Raw genomic sequence first — 20,283 nt, forward strand, 5'->3', positions numbered from 1 at the left:
TATCCCCATCTCTATTTCAATTAGCTCTTGATTTCTGAAGCCACAACTGCTCGTCCTGGTCATAATCTCTTTTTCTCTCTTTAAAAAAAAAAGAGTGAATACCTTGACAATTATATCGAAAGGACGAGTCCTCCAAGAAAAAAAAAAAACAACATTGAATTTTTTTTGGGACAGGAGTCTCGTTGTCCTTTCGAGGTAATTGTCAGGGACGGATTGGAGTTTTTTTTTGTTAAGGACATGGTTGTCTTTCGAGGTAATTGTCGAGGCTATTTTGAGTTTTTCTCTTGAAAGGAAAATCATAGATAGCATAACGGGCTTTTATTGTTGTTGGGATCACTAATCATAGGCTTTTACCTCTTTTGTTTTTGCACTTGAGTTTTTATCTCTTTTAACAAAACTTATTGGCGAGGTTTGAAAAAATGGGCCCTGATAGAACTTGTCTATTTTTTTTGCTTACTCATTTGTTGTGGTCTGGATCTCATTTGGGCTTATTTGGCATTTAACTAGGCCTAGTTTGATCTCTCATGGAAAAAGTCCAGCCCAGTTTTCTTTCTTTTTTTTTCGATTCCAAATTTGATATAATATCTAAACATATTAAGTGGCTAAAAACGTTATCTTTTAATATGTTACATCCGGATTAACCAAATAATAGATAAAACCTTTACATATGTATGTAAATGTGTAATATAATGTTTAGGATTGAAGACTATCCAATCTTACCTTTAGGAAAACCTTCTTAAATTAAAATACATAAACAACAAAATTATTCAATAAAATGAAACTTGAATTAAATATTAATTTTGTAGAGAAAGGGAAATAGAAGAGACGAGATGTAAAGAGAAGATTCTAGAACCCGTTGTATTAAACCCTCTGTAAAACCCTAACATGGGAAATAAAAACCCAAACTGAGGCGAACAAAGAACCTGAGATTCAGAATTCTCTAGAAGGCGAGAGAGAGAGAGAGAAATGGCGAAGCGGCTGGTTCCGTTGTTGAATCGGGTTCTGGTGGAGAAGATCGTTCCCCCATCGAAAACGAACGCCGGCATCTTGTTGCCGGAGAAATCCACCAAGGTTAGTAGTTGAATTTGAGTTCCTTGTTTTCCGTCATGGTTTATTGATGTGGTTAGTAACTAAATGGCATGTGTGTGTTACTTTCATAGCTGAATTCTGGAAAAGTAGTTGCGATTGGGCCTGGCATTCGTAGCAAGGAAGGGAATCTAATTCCGGTTTCTGTTAAAGAAGGCGACACTGTGCTTTTGCCTGAATACGGTGGAACTGAGGTCAACCTTGCTGATAAACAGTACGTAATCGTAATCGTAATCATTTGTTTACATGTACATGTTCAATATTATATGTTAATCGCGTTTGTTTTGTGTAGGTATCATCTTTACAGAGATGAAGACATACTGGGGACGCTGCATGATTGATTTGTACCAATTCTTGTTCTGCTTAATTTGACCTGTTTCTTTCTGTTATCATCATTTTTAATGTATGTTGTCTGCTGTTGGAACAAGCCATTTTTCTGCAACAAATGGGGAAACTCTTTTTTAATGCATTGTGTTTGCTTGCTTAAGCATTTTCCTTTCATTGGTATCTCATATATTGGAATCAGACTTAATCAATTGGAAATGAAAATCATCGAGTTATATATATGGTGATCCAATGCACCAGAATTCTTGATTCTGAAGTGTGAGTAAAGAAGAATCAGGCATAATATTGAATTCTATTATCATAGTATTGCTCATAGGATTTTCTTTACAATTTGGTTCGGTCTAGTGTTAACTTCACATTCAGAATCGGTACCCAGTAATGCTCTTTCTGAGGTATATTTTGAATTTTTGATTGCAATGTATATTTTATTTTGGTATGAATCCTGATCATGATAGTCATAATTGTAACTCTGTAATACAAGGGTGACAAGCTAAATGAACACAAGAGTATATTTTATAGTCGCATGTAAATTCTTAAATTCTTAAGTTTGATGTGTAGAATTACAATTAAAGAAAACACTTACTCGCTACAAGTTGATTATTCAGGGACACACCAACAAGCTTAGCATGGAGAGCTTCTTGCACCTCCTTCCTATTTAAGTATATCCATTGTTTCGTCTTCAGCACAAACGTCTATCTTGTGTCTCCTTTCTTATTTTAGTATAGTTACAGACTGGTGTAGATTTCATATGCTGAACTTGGATCTGTCCATGACCATAAAACTCACAACTAGAGTTCAAGTCAGTTTTAAAGTCGAGGAGAGGATTTCCTATCTACAAAGTGCAAAATGTCACCATAGAACCGGGTTTCATGTATCTTGCTAATACCAGTTTTTTTCTCATCATGGTTTTGTTATTATTTTCTTTCTCACTTCTTACTTGGGGTTCAAACTCTAGATCACAAAGAAAGGATAATAACAGTTTTGTATCGTTAACCCAAAACTATGTTCTTATATACGTTGTTCTGCTCACTTTGTATTGGACCACTCTATTCTTAAGACTAGCACATAATTTATTTATAGAAAAGTATAGGTAACCAATAACATTGGTGAATAATGTGAACAATAATGTGAACAATAGATATATCGAATGTTTATTTTACTAGATGTGTAGATGGTTATTCTGATATTAAGATTTGGGTGGTTAATTTGAAGGTGTAGTGTGTTTTTATTTTATTAGTGGTTGTTCATGTTCAAAAAAGTTATTGGTTATTTAACATTACCCTTTATTTAATTTATTTTTTATGTATATTTTGTATTTTAATATGAGGTGCATAATTAAACATAAAACATTATAACAATGGAAACAAAAGAAACCAAAACTAACTTTTATTTTGTTGAGATTTAATATTACAACCACGACCTAATGTAAGACGCAATTTCAATTCTTTATCGAAGTTAGATTTTGAGATTACATACTTATGGCAGATATGAAGCTCACCTAAAAGAAAAAAAGAGCATTATTTGAAGTATATATTATTCATCCATATCTGATTAAAAAAAATAATAGTAAGGGGTGCGTTATTCATCTCTGCTCATATATTATTGGAAAGTGGTTTTCCTTGAAGAAATGCTTGAAGTAGCACTAAAGATCTGGCTGGTTGAGAGAATGGAGCTTCATGAGATGCTCCTCTAATCGTCGCATATGATAATATCTTGCCATATTCTTGTGTCCATCCCGCTACCTATAATTAATATAATAAAGTTTCAGTGAAATTACATTCTTGTTGAATAAAAATATCATTATATTAATTAACCTGTTTTCCCTCAAACCAGACTCCATAGGGCACTGTTGTATTGAGTCCAATTTCTTTGGCTAATGCATTCACCAGAAATCTTGACCCAATTAATGGGATCACTGAATCTTGGTCTCCACTGCACAAAGCAAAGATTTATATACGTGAACCATGACTCGTGTGAGAAGCTACGTACTAAATAACAATGTATGTTACCTATACCTGTATACGAGAACCCGAATACCCAACTCAACGAATGTACCTAGAAGAGGAAGTGTTGGTATTTCTAGATTATGATAGTCATAATTCAGAACCCTGTAACATATAAAATGCTCACAATTTATTGAACTTAAATTCACAAATATAAACATAGCTAGTAATTCAAAAAAGAAATGCTCACAATTTATTGAACTTACGTGCTGCAAGTTGACCATTTGGTAACTCCAACAAGTTTAGCATGGAGTGCTTGTTGCACATCTTTCCTATTTAAGTATACCACTAATTTATCTCCCACACAAACATCTATATTTTGTGTAGCATGCTATATATAGTGGTGGAACAACAAATTAAACAAACAAATTTAAATTAAATGATGAGGACATAATAGATTAAACCACGGTCAGAAATTACCTACCATTTGATTTGTGAGCATATAAACTTGTTGTTTGGCTGGTGACAAACAAACATCAAGAGTGACATCATATTGATCAACATAATCGGATATCTCGGTGGACGATACATTATTTACTCTTGCACAATCAGCACTAATCTTTCTATCTATAGATTCTCTCATATATTGAGAAGAGTTGCATATTGTATTGTATAGTTCGTATGTCGAATCAGATATTAGCCCATGAGACCATAAATAATCCGCTTCCGAATTCAGGTCAACATTAAAATCCAGCAGAGGATTCCCTAACTGCATATACATCTAATCAGATTCATATCTTTAAATAGTATATGGTGAAAACTCAGTTGCAGTTGACTTCACGTAAAGTTGATAACTGAGAACCATTTTATGAAAATTTAGTCAAATCAATCAAATCATATCTAACTGCTCTCATCTATCAACTTCACGTGAAGTCGATTGCACATGAGTTTCCACCATAGTATATTTTAAAATTAGTTATTTTTAATGACGTGACAGTACGTGCTCACCGCTATTCCCTTAAGATTAACATTGAAGGTGGTGTTGGATTGAATAAGAAGAAATGCAAGTTGTGGAACATAGTGACCTGCATAGCTCTCCCCAGTAATGAAGAACTCGTTTTTTGCATACTCAGGAAATTTAGCAAACCAGCGCTCTAAGAATATAAGATTATCCCTTGCTGTACCAAAAAATTTAATATTTATTAATTCTCGTATTAATTATTTTTGGCTAATCAGCAAAAATCTAGAACAGAACGCTATAATGCATAATGAAATTAAATGTGGTATCAAATTAATTAATGAACCTGTTATCTCATCTGTAACCAAGTCATAGAAAGATTTATTGCTAGAGTATGAGAAACCAACTCCAGCTGGTGATTCCAAATATAGCATGTTTGCCTCTGTAATATGATAATATAAAAAGAAAATAACATTATTAACATAATTAATATATAACCAATGTTACACATGACGACTAAAGGCTAATTTTTTTGGTTATGGAAGAGGGGCAGGTGTTGTGCCGGGTTATGGAATGTGGGGTACTACACCGAATTATGGGAAAGAAGAAATCGGACCCTCCGAGTTCTTTGTTTTGAAAATTTTGTAAACAAATCGGAGGGTCCGTTTTGCTTGTATACAAAATTCACATGGGAGAAATTGGACTGTGCGATATGTCTTCATCAAAACGGAAGGTCCGTTTTTTTTGTTGGTTTTTTTTTATTTTTATTTCGTTATACTAGTCGCTGGGTCCGATTTCTGTTTGAGAGGAATTTTTTTTTTTAATTTACAGGAAATCGGAGGGTCCGAGTTCCCATCAGCAACTCGCAGGATCCGATTACTGTGTTCCTGACACCACAGCCTGGTAAAGCTTCCCTCCTCTCCATATCTGCGTCCTACACTAACGATGCCTCCATAATAAAATTAATTTGCGACGACTAAATTGTTGTTTTTATCAATTTATGAATTACCTTTATTCCAACTATAATCATTTTTTAGAAGAATATTGTTGTCACCGGGTCTGAAAGGACCATTCTCAACAAAAGCTCCAACTCCAACCGAAGAACAACCAGGCCCTTTAAAATGTCAAAACAATAATAGCTTATTAGTCCTCTTTAAATTTAATGTCCATATTATTAAAAAAAGTGAATGTTCTGGTGTCTAAAAAGTGGTACTTACTTGTTAAAAAAGGTTAATAATTAATATTTAATTTAAAATATATAAAAATAAATAATTTTAAAAAATCAAAATTTACTACAAAAAAAATAGGTTAGACAAAATTTAGGCACTAATTCATAAGCACTATAGAATTGGCCATTAAAAAAATCATTCATTCTTTTTTTTTACGATTACATTGCGAGTACACCAAATATACATTAAAAATAGATTAAACCACACATATATTTATACATAAATATATTTCAGGCTGATTTTAGTGTGCGAATAATATATTTTTGTTCTTTTTAATATACTAAATTAAATCACTCTTAATTAGATATATACCTCCATTCAACCAAAGAACTAGTGGCTTGGAAGCAGGGTTTGATTCAGCTTCAACAAAATAATAAAACAAAGCTCTATCATGGTTATCATCGACAGTAATGTAGCCAGCATATTGCTGAAATGTGACACGTGGCTGGCCTGGCAAACTGCTTATCTTATCGCCTTCCGGATATGAATTCACTACTCCCACAATAAGTAGTAGTAGTGTTGAAACAAATGATGCAATCATAGTGTGTGACTTATGAATTAGTATCATCGTGATTATTATAGTTGTGGCTAGGTTTAGTTTTGATGATGAGGCTTCAACCTCAAAGTATATTATATATATAGTAATCAAAGGGTTAATTAAATGTGTTATTAGAGAATATATTAATATGTAAATCCGATCCAAAAATTTCAATTATTATTGTAGTCTATAGCCTGCAAATTCTACTTCCTGCCGACTTTGTTGTTTTTTTCTATACTTTTAATTAACAACATTGAATTTCACGACCTCATTACAAAAAAAAATACGTCCAAGAGAAAAAAAATGAGTAATATTAGAAAATAATTAAGTATTTAAAAATATGAAATAAAGTATGTTGTTAGATTATTAGATTAAAAGAATTAGACTAAAAAAATTGAATTGATAATTAAATAATGACTAAAAATAATAAATTCTAATAATCTCTAATATTTTTCAAAAATTCTATCTAATAAATAGCTAGTTTAAAACTAGATTTATTATGACCATAATTATTATTACTATTATTGTTGAATTCAATTTGCATGAACCCGCTAGCTAGCTTGCTTGGAGAAATGAATGATTTGCATTGTATGTAAAAATGTTATTTGTACACTAAAATTAATTATTAAAATTAGTTATCAATGTATTTGTGTATAAATATATGTGTGGTTTAATTTATTTTCAATATATATTTATATTTTAACATATATTTTATACTGATAGACTGATTTTAGTGTACATGTAACATTACTCCATTGTATATCTATGTTTCGTGCATAGAGCATATAGCGCAGGATATTATTTGCTTCAGTATACGAATCTTATATATCAGAAAAAAAGAGATACACTCCTCAAAAGTTTATGGTACATTAATTTGTCCCTATATTATAATGATGGGGTCCGTCATATATATAGCCTCAATCTTCTCCTTTGTACTTTTAACAACACCTATACCCATTAGCAACAATAATTATTAGTTTGATTATTAACATGAACGTATACGTACATGTTAATTATTTGGATATATAAACACAACTACTACTTAAAAATAGAATTGAAGACAAATTAGGCAACATTAATGAAGTAATACATACAGATTGGTCACACTTTTTGGTTATCGGTAGCATCCATCAAAAACCAATAATCTGTTGCGCATCTGAATTTCATTTAAAAATTTAATGAGTTATCGCATACATAATATGGATCACACTTAGGCACACGCATGCATACAACAGTTGGAAAGCAATATGCATGATCCATGTTCTCTGATCTCCCCTTCTCTTCCATTCCCTTCAACTTTATTTGGAGATCAAGAAGCGACAAAAGCATATATAAGAGAATCAAAATCAAAAGGTCCAACATGGAATACCCACCCGGTAGCATCCTATGCAAAGATATCAATTAAGGTATATCTCTCTCCACTTTCTTTCTTCCTTCCTAGCTTATATTATAGGTGGTTATTAACTAGAACTCACGGTATCTTTATATAAGGATAATAATTAAAATATGAAAAAATATAGGTACCAACATATTATCTATCAATTTATTGTCAATAATAATTAATTATTATATTTTAGTATATATATAAAAAGACACATCTAAAAAATATATCTATAAAGATATTTTTATTAAATACAACCATAAAAAAGATATTTTTATTAGACACATCCACAAAGATACTTCTATTAAATATCGTTATAAATAAGAGTTGGCAAAAATTGACAAAAATACTATTGGTAACGTAGCAGAATTGTTAAAATATTGAAGCATATTATATTAAGCAATTTAGTAAAAATTTTAATAATTTTAAATTACTATTTTTATATAAAGATCTTTTTATCTAAATAGTCATTTACATTGTATGCCTTGAAATCTAACTAACTTAGCTTATAGTATTTACATTCAATTAGCCACATTTAATTATTTTATGCATTTTTACAAAATTATTAGAGTACCGCTCACATACAGAATACATATGTACATAGGGTATATAGTATCGAGATATTTGGTAGTGAAATTTTTTTTTATTTAAAAAAATAATAGGATCCACATGTTTGATTTTATTTTTACGTTTATTCTGTATTTTCTTTACAATTACAATATGAATGAGAGTATGTACCTAATTATTAGGCCAAATGATTAAAATAAATTATTTGGGTCTTAAATTTATTCAAATACAATTTTTACAAATTGCATACACAAATGTAATTTTTTGTTATTCTATATAAAATACGAGAGGGGTTTCACGAATTTTAAATGAGTGTAAATCGCTATCCACTCTAGCGATTTACGTTGAGAACTCAAATAACTAAAAATCACGGCAAAGGTATAAACCGCGACAGGAGTCCAACAGTTTATGCTTTAGTATAAATACAACGAAAGGGAGTCGCAGATTATTCAGTTTGAGCCGTTTCCATCTTTTTAGAGAGAGAAAGAGACGTTCTAGAGAGAGGGAGAGAGGAAAGTGTGGTGAGAATTTGGCCATTTGGATTTTGCTGGGCCGAGACCATTGACGAACACAATTTTTACCGGCTCAACAGCGTTGCGCACGTTGCCGACAGCATCAACAAAGAGGTAAGTTTGTTTTCTTTTAGTTATTGAATTTCATATAATATAAAATATAGTATTCGGGTGCAGTAGTTAGAACACATAATTTAAGGTTGGCTAATTTAAGATTTCAAAATTAAGATATAAAATTTAAAGGTAAGATCAAAATATAGGATTTGTATATAAAAACTAAGATTTAAAATTATAACTTTTATTTGAATATGTAAGTTTAACTTCTAATATTATAGCTTTGGTTGTTTAAGGTTTAGAATTTAAAAATTAAATTTAGTAAAAAGAACCTAATGGATGCTATTTTACATTCTTAAATTTAAAAATTATAAGTTTTGTAGTTTATTTTTTTAAAATTTAAGATTTAATTTTTAAAATCATAGGTTTAGTAATGGATTATTTTAAATTAAAGATTTGATTCTTATATTTAAGTTTTACTATTTTAAATTTATTATCATAGGACTTATGGATTTAAAAGTTGGACCTTTATCACTTGTTGTGTGATACATTTAGATACGTTTCAAATGAATGCTATAATCCTTAACACTCAACACAGTTTCCTTCTTAGTCTGGAAAGATTGGCCAATATGAAATTCTTCAGAAGAATTTTCGTCGTGTAATCATTGACCTCCGAAGGTGGAATCTATGTTCGGTTGTTGGCCGATGGCTTCTAAGTTCAACGTTGAGAAATGTGGCGGGTGTTGGTGAGACCCAGAACTGGATGGCCCCTGATGTGCTCGTGGGTTCCTAGGGGTATCCTCGTCACTGTCTCCCAATATGTGATCTGGCTCATCGTCCGAATCATCCTTTTGCATCGCATTTTCAACCCGATTCGGTTCACTGTCGCCTAAAAGACCGGAAATCAAATTGGGTGACCTAACCAACCCAGCTGGAACAGATGGAGGTTCAGCCAACAGACAACCAGGTACAACAACAAGCATCGAGGTAGAAGCATCATCCACCGTCGTCGACTGAAGATTCGGTGCTGATGTCTTCGAACTGGCGACACCATCTTCCAACTTGACATACAGCTCGTGTAATCTCACCTCCGAAAAACTGCGTTGACAATGAAACAAAACCTGCATGTCTTCGTCCGATCCTATCACAAATGTTTCATACTATACACCAGTTGACACAACCGCAATCGGAATCATGTAGAACACCTTCTTCACCCACTTGGCCCCACACAAACCTGCCTTTTGCAATATACTCTTCTTTAACTCTGACAAACTTTATTAGTGAACATAACACCGTGTGTTGGGAATAAGAAGTATAACCACAATTCAATCAATCATGTGTCAAATAATTTGTTATTGTTATTATATTAAAATGTTAATATAATAACATCCTTGATTAAATTTAGAGATTTATCAATGTGATAGTGATCACAATATTGAGAGATGAATCTTTTATAATTTAATCTAAATTGTTCTTGGTCATAGGATTATTAAAAATGACATTAATAATCCAGAAAGATCAATATATATATAATGGTCTTCATTGGATGAAGATTAATAGATCTCATTTATTAAATTATATATATATATAGATGGTGCATATAGAGATATGACCATTGAACTGACTCACTCTGAAAATTCCTAATGGTTATAATTACCACATATTTGTCAATAGAATATTCTCAAGATAAACATGGTAATAGAGTTTCCTTTGACCTGCGACTGTCATAGTAATTAACAATGTATTTATACTTTGATCCCGGACACCTAATACCCTAGGGTGCTAGTTGAATGGATAGTGAGTGTGATTTAAATACTTGTAGAATTAATGATTAGTCAATAAAGAATCCGTCAACTCTCGGTAAAGAGTTTGAGCTCTATGATTATAATGACTGAGATGAATAAAACCTTGGCCAAGGGGATTGAATGAATGAAGAAGTGAGTTTCTTAGGTCATTCACAGTTCATTATAATAATGGTAACAAGTTAGAGTTTGACAATTAAACCATACTCTAAGGGTTAACCAAGAGCTGGAAAGATGGAAGGAATTATACTTTGTTCTTCTAAGGTTCTTAGTAAAAATATATTACTTCATACTATTGGGTCGTTGAGGAGTGTTGCTAGATGCCAACCTTGATTAGTAAATTTAGTATGACTGATTTACTACCCGCTTAGTATTGAACCTATGGGATCACACACTAACAAGTGTTCTAATCTTTGCTTTAGAATTATTTAATTATTATTTTGATTTGATCAAATAAATAATTATATTAATTCAAATGGAATATTATTATATTCTTTGCTAGCACCAAGAATATAATAATAATATGATAATTGAGAATATTAAATGAGATTTGAGAATAATTAGTTATTCTATTTCTGAATTTGAATTATAAATTTGGATGAGATCCAAATCGATTATGTTTTAAATTGTTATGATATGATTCATAAAATTTGAAGGATTTAGATTCGGAATTTTAAGATATGATTTAAATTTGAATTGAAAATCAAATTTAAAATCAGTAACAAATCTCATATTATATATATGTATGCCAAGAGTAGAGGAAAGTATGAGAAAGACAGAGAGAATAACAAGGGTTTTATTCCTTTACCTCTACACAATAACAAGGGTTGCAAGAGGTTTCTCAATTTAGATCAGATGTCCATTGGTCAAGGAGTTGATAACAAAAGTTGGTCTCGGTGTACGCATAGCGCCTTCGTACCATCGAAGGAGAATGTGATTTTTACTAAAGCGTCTAAAGGTATTTAAATCTGATCTATATATTATTGAAATAAAGTTTAAGCACAAAATAGACCTTTAAGGATTACTTTCTTCTCTTCCGCTGCATGTTATGAACACATGGTAATCCTTCACTGTGCCTTTTGCTTTTTTTAATTTTTCCGGAGCAATGGATTAGAACAAAAAATCTCTCTTCACTATCCATTTGTGAAATGAAAATGACCCTCTACATCACACCACTCCTTCCTTGTTGGTATATATAGGCGTTTTTGGTGCAAGCATAAACCGCTGAACCCCTGTAGCAGTTTATGCACATTAATCCATTTACACAGAAATTGTTTGACTCCTATAACGATTTCTGACCATTTGCAACATCAACGTAAACCGCAAGATTCCTATAACAGTTTATGTTCATTTGAAAACCATAAAACTCCTATTACAATTTCTATAGATTGATAAAAATTGCATTCGTATATGCAATATCCAAAAGTTATAATTCAGTAATTTTAGATCTCTATTAATTTATTTTAGTCATTTACCCTAATTATTATACAGATGTGTATGTAAAACAAAAACAAAATTTAAAAAGTTCGTTGAAGATATATATGTGTGTGTAAGTTTGATCATAAGAGAATCTGCAATCCCTATTGACGAAAATAAAATAAAATTCCATATGATTAGAGGTTTTCTTTATTTTCTCTTTATGCTCTGGACACAGATAACCAATTTAGGCCCAGACTAGATGCTAATTGCCGGGGAGCATTTCTTGTTCGACCCTAGCTAGCTAGCTACATTCCTTGCATAATGTTACAATGGCCTAAACATTCTTGTCAATAATTTTTCAAATAATTAATAATGAACGACGTAGCTAGGGACCATAAAGATAGGAATAGTGCAACAATATCAAGAACAAGCAAGACTAGTCTATATACACATTGGGAATGGGATATTTATAATGATAAGGATTCTGGATATAATAACGATGAGTAGTAGGGGCAGATCTTCATTCTTCAACCATGCATCATGATTGCTACGTTGCAACTTTACACTACTCACATTAGATTCACTTCATCATTTTCTTTTTAAAACACTTATTATATATATATTTTAAACTTTTGAAATAAGTTATTTTATGATAATATTTAGGATGAAACACACTAGTAAATTATTTTAATTTTAAAATTACGTGAATGTCTTATTTTAATTTTCATTACAAGTATATCTTAAATAATTTTATGTAAAATTATAGATCGAATCAATATATATATATATATATATATATATATATATATATATATAATCATTTAGGACGTATTTGTAACGAAAATTAAAATAAAATTTTATCGTAATTTTGAGAATGAAATAATTTATTAGTGTGTTTTATCCTAATTTTTACATGATATTTTAAGTTTAGTAATAAGTTTGATTTGTTTTCCTTATGGACTATTTCGACCCTGTAGCTTCAATCTTATGCTAACTAAATCAAAGTGTATGTTTGAGGCGGTGATGCTACAAAAAGTGCACTAATTAAAACTAACCATTATTAAACCTTATCTTATATATGACTAAATAATAATATCGATGTAATTGTTACATACTATATAACTTCGTATAGGATATAAAATTTAAAAATTTAATATATAGCCATTAAATTACAGCAATTCCTATATTGATTATCCATTCCAAATTTTAACAAGGATTGTCCAAAAAAAAATGTTAATTCGGTATAAAAGTATTTTAGATTAATATAAATTTAAAAAAAGACCGAACCTAAATAATATAATATAATATAATTAGTCTAATCTGATAATTATATTAATAATTTATTTTATAACTTAGATACATAATTTTGATATCATAGATCCAAAACTACTCTTCTTTTAACAAGAATCGATAAAGATAAAATTATAATTTAATAATGACACAATTTTTAATTTATTCTTAAAGACACGACTAGTTGAAAGAACAAAATTCATTTCTCTCTTATTATTATCAAAGTAAAAAATGCATGCTTAACCTATCAAGCACGGATTTTTTTTTTTTATGGTGCCGGCGTATCGCGTATCGGCGACATGTCTTCTTGTGGTACAGAATTTTGGTGGAGTTATCACGAATCCGAATGAGTTCGACTCGATTTAGATGTTCATGAGACGGATCTTTCTGCTGGACTGTAAATCTTCAATTGATTTTGTGATTTTATGGCCCGATTAATCAATTTTTTCTTTCTAATTTTAAAATATTCTAAAATTAAAACAAATCAAAATTTAAATTTAAAAGTAAAATAATTAATAAATCAAAACCTAAATCTACTTACCGTTTATCTTTGGTAGCTTGCTTATTCATTAGCTTAAATTTTTTTATTTTTTTTAATAATTACATAATTTTAAAACTTTTTTATACAACTATATTTACTCTTATATTTACAATATGATATTTTATTAATTTAATATATTATTTAAATTTTAATTCACAACGTATTCTAAATCTGTCGTATCCAATTTTTTATAAAAAGACGTATCGCGTGTCGTATCGTGTCGTCGTGTCCGTATCGCGTGTCGTATCGGTACTTCGTAGTGCTTAACTAATATCCACAAGAATTGGAAAGATAAGTATGCTTGATTTGATGGGGTTGCATAAAGGCCTTATACTTTTAGAAGAGTCAAAATTCTTATCATTATTGTTACAAGCATCACATAATAATAAGATAAAAAGTTGTTCAATGAATTATGAGCTATATTGAGTTAAATAAAAATTTCCTAAATGAGCAACTACAGCCGGCAATTCCGAAATAAAATCAGCATTGGAATTGGTTATTATTTGGAAAGAAAAAATGAATGAATATACCATGAGAGACTTGCTTGAAATTAAGCCTACTTGGTAGATAATGGTAAAGAAGAAAAGAAAACAAATTCCATTGATATAGGGAGGGGGCAATCTAAAACAAGTTGATACCTTATAGCCATGGTATCTCTCCACACCGACCTCTTAAAATATGATGCTTTTCTAAACTTTTTATTACTCTTATTCCAGAATCCAAATTTTACTTCATTCAAATTAAAGCATATATTTCCACGTACCTACAAGGATTTAGTACTAAATTAAAGTGGGGTAGCTTTGTAGGAAAGTAAGTCACTCTTCTCGAAGGCCTTTTTTTTTTAATTAAAAAAAATCATATTAATTACCGTTTTACACTAAACTATAAATATTTATTATTTTACATAATATTTTTTAATTTTACAGACACTTAATTTCGAAGTTAATGTCTATAAAATAGAGAAAAAAATTTAAGTCTACAATTTTGCAGATAATACCAGCAAAATTATTTCAGCAGAAAATAGACTATTAACATAATTAATTTTAAAACATAAATATAATAAAAAATATTTATATTTGGATTTAAATAAAATATTTAAAAATTAAAATAATATAAAAATTTAAAATTTGTGCTTTAGTTTAAATTTTTAAAAATTTATTTTTTTACAAATTTATGAATTTAAAACGGAACGATAAACAATTTTTAAAATTTCATTAAAAATCATTATTTGACTCATTAGTATCTAAAGAATTATTATTGAAATTTTTTATATTGAAAAAATTAATATAAAGTATAGTTCTCTAAGGTGGTATAAGAACGACCTAAATATAGATTTTTAAGAGTTAGAAATAATGTATATAATTGGTCTTTTTATATTGTATAACTATCTATTACTTCTGACTTTAAAAAAATCTAAGTTGTAACTTATATTCCATTTTAGAGGACTATACTTTATATTAATTTTTTAACATAAAAAATTTTAGTGATAACTCTTTAGATGTTAATAAGTCAAAAGATAATTTTTAATAAATTTTTAGAAATTATTTATCGTTTTATTTTAAATTCAAAATTTTGTAAAAATGTATATTTTTTTTAAGATGAACTAAAACACAAATTTTAAATTTTATTCTTATTTATTTTGATTTTTTTATATTTTATTTAAATTTAAATAAAAAATATTTTCTTATTAACATTGACTGCAAAATTATAAATTTAAATTTTTCTTTTCTATTTCACTGGCATTGACCGTAAAATTGAAAAATACTACATAAAATCACTTTTTATTTTTAATATGGAAGAGAGGTTGGTGTATTGTAGCATTATGGAGAGCACATGAGTTTTACCTGCATGTGGTGTTAGGGGAGCACAACTTGGATTGAAGGAGTTGGATACAAGAATACGGAGGATCCGTTTTCTTTTATACCAACTCACATATGCAAAAAAAATATTTTTTATACTAATTTTGAGGGTCCGTTTTCTTTGTATAAAAAAAAAACCCTAATCGAAGGGTCCGTTTTTCTTTTATAAAAAAAAAAAACTAATCGGACGGTTCGATTAGTTAACTGTGAATTTCAAATTTTTCCTCTCACAATTCGGACCATCTGATTTGGTAACCCAATTTTCTTTTAACAGAATTCGGATGGTCTGATTTCTTGCACCATATTTCAGCCAAAAACTATCTCACATCTATGTATAGCACTCCCATCCTTCATATCAATACATAATATACACACGCATGACATATCTAAATTTTTTAGCCACATAAAATAATAAATATTTATAAATTTAAAATCATGTATAATAAAAAAGTTACATTATTAAAATAAGATAACTATTGATATAAAATTATTTTTATACAAAAATAATAATTAAAAATCGTCAAATAATAATTTAATTAAATTTATGGAATCATTTAACAATCCTCTTGACATAAAAATATTGAGTGAATGATCACCTTAAAATAAATAAATGGTTATACCCCACCATAAAATCTTAAGATACCCGTAAAATCAAACACAAATATAGCACTAATTGAAGGCAGCAGCCAGCTATAACTCATCATCATATATATCCCTTTGTCAGCGTATGATTCTTTTCTTATCCCCTAAAAATAATGACAAAAACGTTCACTAGCTACTTTATTATGTTCCAGCAATGTATCCATGATAGTAGACGTACAAATCAGATCCTTTCAAGAACAAGGTTTCTGCTTCAACAATCCTTACAAAATGCAATACCCATAAGGAAAATGCTAGAGGGACAATGATTTTGTTAAATAATATAAACAATTACTAATCAAATAAAAATATATTACATTTTTAAATTAATCCTCTAAATTTTAATATTAAAATAACCATCTATACACTAGTAAAATGAACATCTGATATATCTATTATTTACATTGTTTAATATTTTCATTATTTACCTATACTTTTCCTACCCATAATTATAATAACCCTCTTCGGAAACCCAAAAGCTACCACACCTGGCGAATGGTTATGTCACCTTATACATGTTCCGATCCTCATTTATAAATATAAATGCCAAACAAACTAAATGTGGAGGGCCAGCTATATAGAGGTGAGTTATAGTCTGCACCTGGCAGAATGAGGTGAATGATACACTTGATAATTTTTAGTTTGTTGTTTCTCCTGCAATATTGACGCGTGGAATATGAATTGATGATCTGACATGAAGTGAATTGTTTTATGACCGATGATCCAACCAATTCGATACTGCATGGTTCACAGAATTCCTCAAATTCTTTTATTTCTAATCATATTTCTCATACTGATTATATCTCAATAAATTTGTGTAGTCCAGATTTATGGCACACACGTCTTGGTCATGTACCTTCTAACATTCTACAACACTTAGATAGTATTTTACATTTGTCGAATAAATCAGGTTGTCATACTTGTGAAATCTGCCATTTAGTTAAATTCAAGAAGCTTCCCTTTTAGTTAAATTCTGCACTTAAGGAGTTTCTACAGAAGAGAGGTGTCCTGCATCAATTCTTATACCCTTATCGACCCCAACAAAATGCTGTTGTAGAGAGAAAGCACCAGCGTCTGTTGAATGTGGCCAGATCCTTATTTTTTCAGTCAAAAGTCCCTATTTTCTTTTGGGGGGAGTGCATCATCACTGCAGCTTTCCTAATCAATCGAACCCCAAGCAAATTATTATAATTTAAGTCTCCTTTTGAACTGCTATTTGGAAAGACACCCAACTATGATGCCTTAAAAAATTCCGGTTGCCTTGCATATGCAACAAACACCTCTAATTCCAAAACCAAATTTTGTCCTAGAGTTGATCCCTCGGTCTTCATTGGATATCCAATTGGTTACAAAGGTTACAAACTCTACAACCTTAGAACCAAACAATTTTTTTTTATCTCAAGAGACATCATTTTTCATGAACATGTTATGCCTTTCAGTACCTCACCTCATCTGCAGTCTAATGAGGACTTGTTCAATGACTTTGTACTTTCTAATCCATTTTTGATCACATCTCTTCTCCCTTCTCACAGCTGACTCCAACCGTCATAAACTCAGAACCTCAACATCAAGAACCAACACCAAACACCATCACTTCCCCACCCAAACAACTAAGAAAATCAACTAGACACATTCAACCTCCTCCTTACCTCAATGACTACGTCTGCCACACCTCCACTCCCTATCCCTTAGCCAATCATATTAGTAACCATCGCCTTAACCTCACATACCTTAACTCCATCGCACAATTAGACACCATACTTGAGCCTTAATTTTACCACCAGGAAGTTCAGTTCAAATAATGGAGACAGGCTATGCAAGAAGAACTTGATGCGCTTGAGGCTAACAACACTTGGGTCCTCATACCTTTACCACCAGACAAGCGAGCCATTGGTTGTCGCTGGGTGTACAAAGCTAAGCTAAAGGCCACTACAAGAAAACACGTCAATTGCCACGCTTTTAAAGCGTGGCGAAAAGCTGAAAAAAGCGTGGCGATAGCTTTTCGCCACGCTTTTTGAACTACCACCACGCTTTTGAAAGGATGACCTATGAAAGGGTGGCGGTTGCTCTATCACCACGCTTTTTTAGTCTATCGCCACGCTTTTTTACAAATTGACACTTTTAAAAGCATGGCTGTAGGTGGAAGATATGGCCACGCTTTTAAAGCGTGGCGATAGGTAGAGATATGGCCACGCTTTCAAAGCGTGGCAAAAGGGGAGGTATGGCCACGCTTTTAAAGCGTGACGATAGGAAGAGATACGGCCACGCTTTTAAAGCGTGGCCATAGTAAGATATACAGCCACACTTTAAAAGCATGGCGAAAGCCTTGTTAAATTAAAAAAAAATTCTTTTCCTTACTTGATCTTCATTGCTACACAATATAAATTTTCAATCCTTTTTTATTACCAAACCTATAAATATAGTATGCAATTTTTATTACAAGACATATCAAACAATAATTAGTGACATATATAATTTACTATAATTGTTTTATACATTAAAAAACTAATATTCAAATACAAAATAAATCTCGAGTTTAAATTCCAAAAATAAAAACCGAAGAAAAATACAGAAACAATACAAGTTAGAACTGCTCATAATATATCAAATTACACTAATAGAGATGCTCATCAGCCAAAATACTTAGTAAAAGATCAGAATCAACCTAAAACTGCTCCACTTTGTGCATTAAGCGTTCAAGTTATCCCTTCCAATACTAGCCTGTAGCAAAATATCAAGAACAATAAAGCAACAGAAACTAAACTATGCTCACTGATTGGTAAATGCAAATCTAAAAGTACAATAACACGAAACAAAACTATGCTTAAAATACCAAACTAAAAGCAACAGACCTTCTGCAAATTTGATTTAACAAATGTTTCCCCAGATGGAGTTTTGTTCACTGATTCTGGAGGGAGATTAAATTTCCGAACATCTTCAGGAGTCACCTTAAAACAGTAAACAAGAAGTGCTCAAAAGTCAAAACTGTTACCCTCCCCCCCCCCCAAAAAAAATCAATGAACCCTAATGAATAAAAATAAATACAACATGGGATAAAAAAAACACTAAGTTGCTCGTGGTAGCAGCTAAAAACATGAAGAGTTAAGATTTACCAGGGTACAATAACATAAATTATAGGCCACCATAATAGATGGATATAGTGATGCAAAATCTATTGTAGTAATTGGCTTTTCATAGAACCCAGCTCTTGCCTCCAATACCTGCAGAAGTTAAAAGAATCATGATCTTGTGCTTGACAAGCAAAAGTTGGATAAATAAACATCCAAACGGAAAATAAGGAAAAGGCTGCCAAGAATATATACACTTAAAATCATGCTTTTACACTTAAAATAAAGAAAAGGCTGCCAACAAGGTCCTGCATATTAATATATATCAAAATCAGATTAAATCAAACACTATACTTTGAGCTGTTTATATAATTTTGTGGGGGGAGGGGGCAAGGGGATGAAAAACTGCTACTGGGGCATGACAAGAGAGGGGAATAAAAAAAGAATGATAATTAGAGGAGACCATTACCAAGAATTTCCATCACAGTTCTGGAATCTGGAAGAAGAAAAATGGGAACAGTAAATTAACGCAGATATCATAAAAAGTAGAAAATGGAACAAATGAATAAAGAAAATCCAGATAAATTTAGCTATGCATTCTATCTAATATTGAGCATGAAGATAGAGTTACAGATAGTCCAAAGGATTGGATTCAGCATCTCTTCTGCTAGAATGTACGCATGATCGTGCAATTTCAAGCATGAATTAAACTCCAAGATAATAGCTAAGCAAAAAAGGGGGCAATAAGTACACTAACTACACTAAATTGTTCAAAAACACAAACTACACTAACTCTATACAATCAATACACACACAAATTCTGCCAAAAATAAAACAGTAAAAACAAATTGAAAATTTGTTTGTCAGGACTTAAATTAGAATTTTGCCTTCCAGCTAAAAAGAACTTATTCATTTTGGGTCATTTCAGTGGATCTACTTATCAATCTGATATTTAATTCAGCAACAAGGTAACAATTTGAGGGAGAGTCATTATCCCTGGAGGAGCCACAGTCAATTTGAATACGACGGGTCTTTCCGCCGAAAATGACGGT

General features: G+C 30.9%; 2 protein-coding genes across 2 annotated transcripts; one reads left to right on the forward strand and one right to left on the reverse strand.

Moving 5' to 3' along the window:
* Positions 1-700: 700 nt before the first annotated feature.
* Positions 701-1,650, forward strand: LOC112784555 (10 kDa chaperonin, mitochondrial). The gene is made up of 3 exons (XM_025827799.2): positions 701-1,071; positions 1,161-1,300; positions 1,379-1,650. Exons 1-3 carry the CDS (start codon positions 967-969, stop codon positions 1,425-1,427), a joined length of 294 nt encoding a protein of 97 aa, XP_025683584.1. The 5' UTR covers positions 701-966; the 3' UTR covers positions 1,428-1,650.
* Positions 1,651-2,800: 1,150 nt separating this feature from the next.
* LOC112784554 (serine carboxypeptidase-like 45) lies at positions 2,801-6,129 on the reverse strand. The gene is made up of 9 exons (XM_025827797.3): positions 5,874-6,129; positions 5,342-5,446; positions 4,679-4,774; positions 4,383-4,552; positions 3,859-4,143; positions 3,641-3,765; positions 3,447-3,539; positions 3,246-3,363; positions 2,801-3,173 (listed from the first exon to the last, which is right to left on the reverse strand). The coding sequence occupies exons 1-9, from the start codon at positions 6,127-6,129 to the stop codon at positions 3,024-3,026; spliced, it is 1,398 nt and encodes a 465-aa protein (XP_025683582.1). The 3' UTR covers positions 2,801-3,023.
* Between the last annotated feature and the right edge of the window lie 14,154 nt (positions 6,130-20,283).

The sequence above is a fragment of the Arachis hypogaea genome, chromosome 20 (genome assembly GCF_003086295.3).
Source record: "Arachis hypogaea cultivar Tifrunner chromosome 20, arahy.Tifrunner.gnm2.J5K5, whole genome shotgun sequence".
Lineage (NCBI taxonomy): Eukaryota > Viridiplantae > Streptophyta > Magnoliopsida > Fabales > Fabaceae > Arachis > Arachis hypogaea.